This window comes from Leguminivora glycinivorella, chromosome 5 (assembly GCF_023078275.1).
Source record: "Leguminivora glycinivorella isolate SPB_JAAS2020 chromosome 5, LegGlyc_1.1, whole genome shotgun sequence".
Taxonomy (NCBI): Eukaryota; Metazoa; Arthropoda; class Insecta; order Lepidoptera; family Tortricidae; genus Leguminivora; species Leguminivora glycinivorella.
In genome coordinates this window covers 8,766,925-8,778,819 of record NC_062975.1, presented here as the reverse complement: position 1 = coordinate 8,778,819, position 11,895 = coordinate 8,766,925, and the positions used below count along the sequence as shown (strand labels likewise).

General features: G+C 36.6%; 2 protein-coding genes across 2 annotated transcripts; one reads left to right on the top strand and one right to left on the bottom strand.

The window, feature by feature from the left end:
- Positions 1-3,150: 3,150 nt before the first annotated feature.
- On the bottom strand, positions 3,151-4,614 carry LOC125226068 (transcription elongation factor 1 homolog). Its single transcript, XM_048129904.1, has 3 exons — positions 4,370-4,614; positions 4,158-4,274; positions 3,151-4,056 (listed from the first exon to the last, which is right to left on the bottom strand). The coding sequence occupies exons 2-3, from the start codon at positions 4,271-4,273 to the stop codon at positions 3,924-3,926; spliced, it is 249 nt and encodes an 82-aa protein (XP_047985861.1). The 5' UTR covers position 4,274; positions 4,370-4,614; the 3' UTR covers positions 3,151-3,923.
- Positions 4,615-4,755: 141 nt separating this feature from the next.
- On the top strand, positions 4,756-11,894 carry LOC125226164. Its single transcript, XM_048130068.1, has 9 exons — positions 4,756-4,916; positions 4,997-5,111; positions 5,195-5,429; positions 5,643-5,859; positions 6,609-6,802; positions 7,032-7,192; positions 7,389-7,493; positions 10,680-11,153; positions 11,410-11,894. The coding sequence occupies exons 1-9, from the start codon at positions 4,865-4,867 to the stop codon at positions 11,693-11,695; spliced, it is 1,839 nt and encodes a 612-aa protein (XP_047986025.1). The 5' UTR covers positions 4,756-4,864; the 3' UTR covers positions 11,696-11,894.
- Position 11,895: the final 1 nt, after the last annotated feature.

Here is an 11,895-nt window from a genome sequence, read left to right as displayed (position 1 = left end):
CATCCGACCTTAGAAGCTACGAGATAGACTACGACGACGTAAGCGAATGTTCCGAGATAGCAGACTCCACCAAGAAGGGCCGCTCGCCCAAAGGCAACGAACTCTCGCCGGCCAAAATGCCCCTCATGAGGATAAGGAGCGTCGAGATCGTCTTCGAAGACGAAATGTCCACTTGTACAGATACCGGCCTACTGGATAGAAGTATTGAGCTCCTAGTGTCCGATAGCAGCGACGACTCCACCAAATGCGTCGACGATTTGGAACATTTGCTGGAGCGGGAGGGCAACGAATCCGTAACTCTTAACGCTGAAGGAGACCTCTCCGAGGACAACTCGGTATCATTGAAACCCGTCAGCCCCGACATTCCCAAAGCCGACAGTCCCGAATCGAACGTCCTAGATCAGGACACTCAAGCGCTTAGCGAAAGCGTAACGTTCCCCATCGAAGACGTCAGTCTGTCTCTCCTGGTGTCCGAGGTGGGCGACTCCGGCCGCTTCACAGAGGACGCCAGCTCCTCCCACTACCCGGCCTCTCAAGACACGGTCCCGGCATCCTCGTGCGAGGACGCCCTGCTTTCTCAGTCATTAGACGTTATCAACGTGGACACATCCACCGTACCGAGTACATTAGAGATATCGGACATTTCGAGCATCGCGGACGACTCGCGCGGCAAGCTGTTCGAGTACATCGCCAGCTCGAGCTCGAGCTCGGACAGCACGGCGGTGCTGGAGCGCGGGCGAGCGCCGCCGCAGTGGGCGCCGTCCGACGACGACACCACGGTGTGCGACAGCTCCGACCTGCAGTACGACTCCTTTGTAGATTTGGGCAAGTTTTAAATTTTAACCTTTTACTCTTACTCATACACTATACGATGTTGTAAAGCTTCCGCACATGTTTACTTGTATAATAGACATGTTGCCGTTTAATATTTATCTAACGTATTATTGTATACATGTTACGTTATCTTGAGAGTATAAAGTTTATAAAAAGAGGATGTTGTGTTTGCGAAGTGTGAAGATTATGTTGTAGATAGTGTGGAAGCGGGCCTCGAACCCATTGCACTCCATCCTGTTTTTGTATCCGGGCAAGGTATCGCGCTATTCCGGCACCCGACCTGCACGGCTTCGCACCGAGGGCGCGGTGGTATGCAGTTCTAGTAACCATGTCATTTTCCTTTGTAATTTATTACTCTTGTTACTAGTCCTGTGTAAATAACACTAAGCTTTCCGTAAAGTAGATGTTCCTGAACACCATATCTGTAGATATAATGTAAGAGCATCATGACATGGTTACAGATATCCCAGGGTTGTTAGTTGTGTTATAGCTTAATATTTACGCTAGGCAATAGCTCAATTTCAAATACGGCTTTCCACCAAAGAAGGTTCCTTAGGCATATAAAGCTTAAAGACCCTTTTAAGGAAAGCCACAAAATGTATTATATTGGTTGAAAAAGCAATATTATTTATTTCAGTTTACTATTGATATGTGATTCAGCTATAGCTGTCCCTTTTATGTTTATATTAGAAATGTTTTGATCAGTGTATAACTTGACGAATAGCTATAAGATGAAGATGTTGTCAATTTGATAAAGTATATTAATAGTATTAAAGCATATTGTTGTTATGAAGTAGAGGATAGCACCTTTACGAAGCTTTTATTGATATTAATAATAATTACTGGGGTCAATCAACTTTTGTTCTGTTACAAACGAAGTTCCTTACTACAGGAAGTATCAACTATTAAAATTTCCTTGAATATGTCTTAGCTGTAAATCCATCTGGGAAGTGCCCTGGTCCTGGCAAAACTCTAAACAATGCATTGTGAATGCATTCTACGTGATATGCAGTGGTTTCAGTTATCTCAGCACCATGTTGCTTAAATTTATTTTTGAATAGAAGGATACCATGAGGCATTGTATACATAGATATCCTAGGCAAATAAAGAATTTTAAATTGATAAAAAATCATTTATTCCAAAAAACTTACTTCATTATTATTTTCTGAGTAAAGATAAAAGTTGATTGACTCATAACTAGAAATGAGTACAATTAAACAAATATGTTAATTAAAGGATAGACTAATCAGTTGCACTTTAGGGTCTTGATTAACTAATTGCCTGTGCTCATTGGCACAGGCAAAAATAAAAGTATTTATTGAATATTAATGATCAATGACTATATATGAATTTAAATAATTGGTGTTTAAATCGAATTGTTAAGTTAGGTTTAAGACTGGCAAGAACTTGGATACAATTTCTATATTGTGGTACCTAACTTTACCTTAGAATTTTTACCGTATTAGCAGTACACAAATTGCATGCAAGTTCATACTAGTGTATTCCTAACTTTAAATGATTTTCCCCCTCACTAGCTCGGAAACACGTGTTTTGTCCTTTAATACCAGCTAAAATAACGCATTTTATCCACTAGTGTTATTGGTTGAATGTAATTTGACCTTGAATGGAAAGTCAAATTAATGCTTTAAAATTGATAAAAGTATGTGAATCTAGTAATACAGATGATTTACCACCTGTGGAACTACTGGAACCACTGATAAACACATTTTTTGCGTCGTAGTTTCCTCGCATTATAGTGATGGGGAAAGTTTTAGTTGTACAACACGGCTGGGCTGCACAATTTAAATTTTACTTTTTTCTGTACGCCAAAAAAATTTGCAAAAGGATTCTATTTGACAACCAAATAGCTTCGCTCGTGGTTCAATATATTAGAATCCTTTGTCTTGAACTCGTTTTCAATTCCACACTCGGCGTTAAAATACAACTTTGCCCCCTTGTATAACAAATAACTATTTTGGGTATGTTTAATTTACGCTTTTACTAACAAAATTATATTATTTTTTTATATTTTTGCTAAAATAAATTTCTCATCTTTTGTGTTATTGGTTGATGTGATGTGATTTTATTGTTACATTCCATACTCACATTCATTTATGCATAATCTCATTTAAATATTGTAGTGTAGTCAAATGTACTTATTAAAGGAATTCCATTATTAATATACTGTGTTGACTTTCAATCATGCTTTTAGAGTGTAACTCAGTAGTGCTTGAATGTATTACAGTGTAAAGAAATGTAAAATGATTATGGAATTACCAAATGACTGTTGGGAAATAAAGTGATTGATAAACTAAATGCTTTTGTTTTACATTTTATTGACCTATAAGTTCATTTATAATTTAACCATCATTATCTAAAAAAATGTTGATCTTAAGTTACAAACTATGTTTATACCTCAAAGCTAAGAAAGTTTAAATTCATTTTGTATCTGATTGTTCTGCTACTTGTAACATAGAAAATTATAAAATATGATTACTAAGATAGTAAATGGGGCTGTTTAAGCTTATTTTACAAAAAAATTGTTTAACCTTTGGTATGCTGAAGCAGGACTACTTCATATGGTTTCAAGTTCATATTAATGTATTATGTTATGGTTGCTTTGTAAATAACAATGTTTTGACAGTTGCATACAAAAGGCTAAACTTGGTATGTTGGTCCGAATATGGCTTCTATATATGCAATACAGCTGTATTTGCAAAGTCAGATCCAGAAAATAGCAAACTGGAATGGTGTTAAACAGACTTTGATGTGGTAAGTTTGTGTGACTCCAACCCCAAAATCACTCAAGAGCAGTAAGCTGCTCAAACATTTTGAAAATAACCATGGTTGTAAGATAAAAGTTATAAAGGTCTGGTTACAGGGTAAGTCGGAAGGCAATAAGTATTGCAGCTTACAATTTTATTAGCCTGAGGTCTCTGTGATCATTTATTACAGAAACAAATTTTAAAGTCATTGAGAATTGATAAAAACTGGAAAAGGGGATGAAAAAAGTATGTTTCTTAAAATACATATTATCTATAAGATTTTATAGAGACTCCCATTACACACAGGGCATTATAACCTAAAAGCTAATTAGCGCTTTCACAAGCATCTACCCAGTCATTATAAACATCTATAGGCTCAGACAGTACATTGGTGGTGGTTTGAAAGTCTTCTAAACACACTCGACATTGTATTCGCGCTGTATTCCTCGCTCGATCCCTGAAAAATGAAATAATTGACATTGAATCATTCCAGCTGGCAAATATAAACAATAAACACATTCATGACATTTGCATAACATGGTCGAAAATTACACATACATTTTAACTTCACAGGATTTTTCGTGATTGCAAAATGGACAGTTGAATTGTTGATCCAGAGGCTCTATGGCTTTCCTCTTCGCCGGGGGCTTCCTTTTTGACTTGCGGCGACCCATACTGCAAAAACAAATAATTTGCTGCTAAACAGATACTTAATTATAGCGTATTAGACATTAAATAAGGAATAATCGTAAGTCGTGTGCTGTACTTACTCAAGTCTTGCCTTTGCTAGTTTTAGTAGTTTTTGCTGTTACAGATCGGGATTTGTTTACGAGTGAGGTCCGCTTTTACTCAAGTCACATATTTTACTTAAAGGATTCAGATTCCTGAAAGTTATAAGATTTCTTTTTAACGATCCCGCAATTGGTTCTAAATAATATAAAATATCTTATTTTTCAAGCAGAATAAGATGAATAAAGAAAAAACGATGTTCAAATCATGAAACGTCAATCAAAATGATATTTGAGTTATTTGACTAATTTGACAGCATAGTGGAGTGGTGTGGCTCAGAGGTTTAAAACAAAGGACGTTTAGAATGTGGTCCTGGACAGCTCATTTCTTATTTCGTGAATGAAACCGAACTGAACTGCCAAAAGCCCATAGCAGCTAAACGTAAACGAAACGAAAGAAACGAGTTTGGGAATCGGTTGGGGAATTTTAAGTTTTAAGGCTTTTATGTATGGATTCTTAAAAGTAAATTATACAAAATGGGTGCAAATGTCGGTCTGAAAGTGTTTATACCGATATTAATATTGGGAGGTAAGTAATTGCGTGTTGTAATTATTTATACGCTGTGCTTATAAAGGCGACGCCCTAACTAAAATTTTAACGTGTTTCAGTGGCTTCGGTATGTTCAGAGTGTACAATTCCGATTGTATTACGAAATACTTGGTTTTCTTTTGAAAATGGAAAGCAAACTATTACTGACATCAACGCAAGCGACATGACCGGAAGGTATAATTTATTTTACTTTAGTCTTCTCTTAGTCGGCATCAGTAATCTTATTCATCCGGTTAATGTATTTTTCCTATTTTTAGGGGAGTCTGCCAAAATATTAAAGCCGATTTTCACGTAAACTACACTATGGTCTTCAAATACACAAATTGTTACTACTGTGTGAAGCTCATTGTGAGGACTGTTAATGTTCTGGAGAAGTTTGAGACACCCTGTGTCGATCTGGCGCTGGATGAGGAACCAACGGTTGAAAGAGTTTGCAGGGGTTTGAGAAATGACCAGCAGCTAATTACACTGTTTTCTGAGAACTATATACCAGTAAGTTTCTTATGAGAATTTATGAATTATAAAAGTGTAAAAGATATAGTGGGAGGATTTCACCCTACCTACCCAAGACGAAAGTCAAAGGAGGAATATTATTCGAACCCTACACACCAACAGTGGGTAACAGGATTTAGAAGTATAGAGAAGTGGATTATTAGTACAGTTACTTGCCATTGTATAATATATCTAAAATTACTTTTATGTTAGGTGAATTGCCGTTCATCATTGGAAGGGGTGTGGACATTTGGCTTCCAGAACCGCTTCAGGTTCACAGGAGAGTGCACCCACCCAGACGCTCAGATCAGGTCCTGTCAGACGGCCGGAACTCAGTTCTTGATCACCAACCAGAAATTCAACATCACTTACAGAAAATGCCCTGGAATGTCTGGAACTTTTGATGGAGTAGTGGAGTACAGTTGCTTAGGTAAAGTATTCCAATTTACTATGCCCAGTTTACGTTTCTTAAATACTCATACTCAACTAACCAACCTTCCCCTTCAAGCACATGAACTGTTGAATACAACATTGATGGGTTATGTAAAGTTGTGTTAAAGGGAAGTGGGACATTTGACTAGACTTTAACACAATTGTTATGAATATTGTTTTGGAGCCCTGCTTATTGTTTAAAATTATCATATTCTGTAATTCTTTATTATACAGGGTGCCCAGTAATTAATGGACAACCTTTTATCCACCAAGAGGGCACCTTATACTGGTCCAGAAAATCGACTTTAAGGTTTAGTAAAAGTCGCCTGGTTTTCGAGATTTTCACACTTTTTAAAATTTCAATGGATATTAATGAGCAACCTTTTAACCACCAAGAGGGCACCTTATAGTGGTCCAGAAAACCGACATTAAGGTTTAGTAAAAGTCGCCTGGTTTTCGAGATTTTCACACTTTTTAAAATTTTAGGTTGTATTAAAATTTTAAAAAGTGTGAAAATCTCGAAAACCAGGCGACAGGCCTTTTAACCACCAAGAGGGCACCTTATACTGGTCAAAAGTCGATTTTCTGGACCAGTATAAGGTGCCCTCTTGGTGGTTAAAAGGTTGTCCATTAATTACCGGGCACCCGGTATAATTCACTTGTAAATGCAATTTAGTTGGGTAAAACCAGAAAGAAATAAATCAGACAGACTTTTATTAAAGTCCTATATGAATTATTATTTTTCAGGGCATTGGTTTGTCGGTAAGAACCATTTCTTCGCTGTGGCCAACACCAAAGAATCTCGAAAAGATGAGAGATATCGCTGCTTCCTTAAAAACAGAGATGATGACTTATATCTTGGCGCCTCAATTACTCCGGAATGTAATGCTCTGAAGACTGTTGAAAAGTCCCCAGAGAGATATAAAGTCACTCCTGTAAAGGTAAGATCATAGACATGAAAATATTTTTTTTTCCAATAGCCTAAATTGTGCCCCAGGCTAGGCAAAGACCTCCCGTTCCTTCCTTCCTCTACTCATCTTAGTTGGATGACTTTGATGTCCCCGCCAACTCTCTTTTGGACGAGTAAATCATGAACATTTGAGATGAGGCTTATGTAATGAAGAAACCTGCCTTCGCATTTACCAACTCTTGTATTATGTTTATTTGCAGTCTGAAGTTGTTGAACCTGGTTGTCGACTACCTCAAAACTTTTCTGGAGACTGGATCAACACAGCCAACATTGATGCAGATGTGTTTATAAATGAAACACACATCATAGAAACTTACTACCCTGACGAGGATAGATACAGAAGGACTATCTATGTGTGCAGGTAATATCTTTAGCATTATTAGAACATTTGGAGAATATTGTAGGTCTTTGAAAGCGGTTTATTAATGAACTGAAACTTAGAATTTGATATAATTCAGGTTGACTTGAAAAATGCTTCCACAGACTATGTTCAAGTGAACAACTTACCTTTTTCTTGACAACAATTATGAATATATCTCTTATCATTTATTTTACAGGGAACAGCGTGACAGCAGAGTGATGATGGCTCGTCTTACCGTGGATGGCTGCCAGAAAGATTATGTATGTTTCGACTTTGTACCACAACATCACAATATAATAAGGTAAGCAGTATGCTCATAATATTAAGATCGGGAGCCTTCGGGAGCCTCCCCCTGGGGCCCGGGAGGGGGTCAAAGTACCGCTTCACCCGGCTTGGTTTGAAAAATTCTAACTTACCCCGTTTAGTTAATAGGTCATGTTTGGTATCGTTTTCGAGTAAATCAATAACGTAGAATTAGTTTTTAGTACTAAAATTATAATTTAATGGTAAATAAAATAAAAAAAAATAAAAAAATTGAAATTTTCATCCATGATTTACAAATTCAGGTCATCATAAATGACAAACTGTTTGCTTTTTCTATAAATAAAAAATATGACATGATAGCCTATTTAATATAGATTATAAAACATATAACTTTTATCCACCTTTACTAACGTTAAGTTCCACAAAAAAAATACTTTAAGACGCGCGGCGTCGGGACACCGCGAGCGTAATTTTGAAATGCCTTTATTTTAGAAACTCTATTAGACCCCGTTTAGCTATTAGGTCATGTTTGATATCGTTTTCGAGTAAATCAATAACGTAGAATTCATTTTTGGTACTAAAATTATAATTTAATGGTAAGTAAAGTTTAAAAAAATTAAAAAAATTAAAATTTTCATCCATGATTTACAAATTCAAGTCATCATAAATGACAAACTGTTTGCTTTTTCTATAAATAAAAAATATGACATGAAAGCCTATTTAATATAGATTATAAAAAATATAACTTTTATTTACCTTCACAAACGTTAAGTTCCACAAAAAAATTACTTTACAACGCGCGGCGTCGGGACGCCGTGAGCGTAATTTTAAAATACCTCTATTTTAAAAACTCTATTAGACCCGGTTTAGCTATTAGGTCATGTTTGATATAGTTTTCGAGTAAATTAATAACAAAGAATTTATTTTTGGTACTACAATTATAATTTAATGGTAAATAAATAAAAAAAAATATTCATCTATGATTTGCAAATTCAAGTCAACAAAAATGTCAACTGTTTGCTTTTTCTTTAAATAAAAAATATGATGTAAAAGCCTATGCCTATGTCACCAAACACCCAGACAAGTTTGGTGGAAACTTTCTTCACGAACTGGTTGGTGTCTGATGACCATGGTCCAAATGTTTCAAATGCAATTGCCGCAAATATGTAGTTGTTTCCCCACAAGTTGTTTCACCCAAGGTGTCAAACTATTACAAGATGGAGCAATATCAGAGGCAAATCAGATTCTACTAAAGTTTGTAATAATTTTGTATGATACGTAACGTAAGTGGGTAATACTGAAGGTTACGTGATCCACCAAAAAGTTGTAATTTGATAGTTGTAGACTCTAAAATGATAATGCACATATTGTTTCAGACCAAGTCGTTGCGTAACGGTGAATGAGTGGTCGAAGTACCTACCTCTTTAGGTACCAGAAAAGATCGACAATTGGAGAACATACCTCCTTCAGAGGCTGCCTTGCATCAGCATATACTGCGCACAGTGTACCAGGGGCCCATTTCTCGAAGCTACAAGTTACAATTTTCAACTGGTTGTCAATGTCTAATATGACAAGTTGCAAAGAGACTTCCGCTTGTAACTTGTAACTTTCAGTTTTGAGAAATGGGACTCAGGGCGTTCTTGTTTGGAGTCAGGCGTTGGTGCCACACCAAAATTTGCCAAGTCCGTCTTCTTGGGGATGGAAGGAAGAAGGAGACGAATGGGTAGTGTGGTACCCATTCGTCTCCTTCTTCCTTCCATCCCAGTCAGGCAACACTGAAGTGGCCAGTATATGCTTAGAAGTTACAAGATGTAAATGTAAATCAGGTTGCAAAAACCGATGCAACTGCATAAAGAGGGTAGAGCCTTCCTTATGCAGTTCCATATGTACCCAGCTATGTCTCTGTGAAGGGAATGTATAGTATGAGTATGAGTAATCTGTCAATTAGGACACCACAGACTAAACTATAAGTGCTAACTTTTCAGTGTTGGATACTCTATGGCAGTTCCGACTCAATTATAATAAGCTCATTATAATTGACTTTAGTTAACTATAATAATTTCAAAAATAGAACTTCATACAATTTCTATACTAATTTGCGATACCTGGCAAATTTTCCTGCATCTGAAACACATTTTTTTTATCTGTCGCGTTATCGTATCGGCCAATCAGAGACGGTTATTACAAACAATTGGTTGCTAGGTAATTCGATGTTGATACAACGGTGAACGACTCTATTGACATTAATTTTAACTTGCATGAATGGTGATATTTCCGTCCACTGATGATGAAGATGATGACTCGTAGAAAAAGTCTTGTATACAATAGTGATATAATTAAGCTTTTTACTCTCGTACCGTACTACACATAGTACTCGACTGAAAAGTTTTGTATTATATCACGATTGTATAAAATACTATTATATAAATTTCTTACACGATTCACTACAATGAATAAATAACAGGTACAGTCGGTCTTTAGATCGTGTGGTCCGACCCGAGTGTTGCCGTTGTCGACACCGGAGTCAATAATAATGAATCTTTTTCTATTTATGCATTAACACACCTCTGACACTGGCGATCAAATATATGAAAGAGGCGCGTTCCCCGCACACAGTCTAAGCTCGCGTAGGTGAACGCGTACTATCCTTTGTGAATAGGGTTTGACATTTATGGTGACTTGAATTTGCAACTCACAGATTTTTTTTTATTTTTTTTTATTTTATTTAACATTAAATGGTCATTTTAGTACCAAAACTAAATTCTACGTTATTTATTTACTCGAAAACGATACTAAACATGACCTAATAGCTAAACGGGTTCTAATAGAGTTTTTTAAAATAAAGGCATTTTAAAATTACGCTCGCGGCGTCCCGACGCCGCGCGGCTTAAAGGTTTTTTTTTATGAAACTTAACGTTAGTAAAGGTGGGTAAAAGTTATATTATTCATAATCTATATTAAATAGGCTTTCATATAATATTTTTTATTTGTAGAAAAAGCAGACAGTTTGACATTTATGATGACATGAATTTGTAAATCATAGATGAAAATTTCAAACTTTTAAGTTATTTATTACCAGAAATAAAAGGCTTTTATATTTTTTTTATTTATTTATTATGCACAATTGCACATAATATAATGAGAACTGTAGAAGATTTCTTCAAGAAGTCACACAACTATTGATTATTTTCAAGATGAATAATACGTAACTACTCCTTTTCAGATACCGCAAAGGTCTAGCTATGATTCAGAGTAATTTCCATACAGTCTGTTCATGGGTGCAGTTCCCTAATAAGAAGCAATGGCGCTACGACCTTTTCCTTAAGAAAGACCCGTCACCCATCCGCTGCCCTGTTGCTGGAAAGTTCAACTTTACTCAAAGAGGCGATGTCAGATTTGAGACTAGAATCCTAGGTGGTGTCACATTGAGTCCTCGTCCAAACCTGTACTGCAAACTGAACATAAGTGACTTCTCTGTCTGTGATACAGACCAAAAGACTATACAAATCAAAGAAAATTACTGCCTCTCAGTGGACTACCTGGGCCGACCGGTGGATATCTACAGTGACCCTGACTATAAAATGAAGTGCATTGGCTACTGGAAAGAAAATTTGAAGTCTTATCTTATTACATATGACGAGTTGGATCCTTTCTCCAAGTACAGATGTTGGGTGTATCAGCGGGCTGATCTCAATAGGTAATTTTTTTATATCCTTTTGTGTTTTCAATTGCCCCTCATTTTGGTCTCGCCGTATGTATACCTATCCTGCTGGCACAGTACACTAGTTGGATAAACTTTATCGCATTGGTGTGTCCCTATCGCACTTACAAATAGTGCGAAAAGGACGGCCTGACATTATATCGTTTATCACTTGCCTGCCTGGCCACTAAAACTAAAACCATCCCATATCCTGTTTGATATATTTTGTTTAAATATTTCATTATTTTTTCAGAATATTGATGTCTCAGGCTATAGGGCCTTTCTGCGATCTCAAACAAGACGTGACGTCCTGGAACTACACAGAGGGCGCCGCAGTCGCCGTCGAGATGGAGGAGTACGAGCGCGAGCGCGACCAGTGCCCCATGCACTTCGACGACGGCAGCGACCCCTGGACCACCAAAGAGAACTTTATCAAAATATTCAAGTTCAGTTACTCCTTCTGGAGGAGTAATGACGCAACATTCCTAGCTTTAAGCTTTAAAACGTTTATACTGGCAGTTCTTATTCGACTCTTATAATATTTAGTACAATATCAAACTGTGTTTAGTGTTGTGATAGATCACATGACATCAATTAATGTAATTTTTATAATTGGCACTTAGACATATTGAATTTTATCTTTGAATGAACAATCCTGTAAAATTATATGAAATCCAAATTGCGCATAAGAATAGCTTGGAACCACTTAATTATGATGATACTTAATTTATTTTTCTTA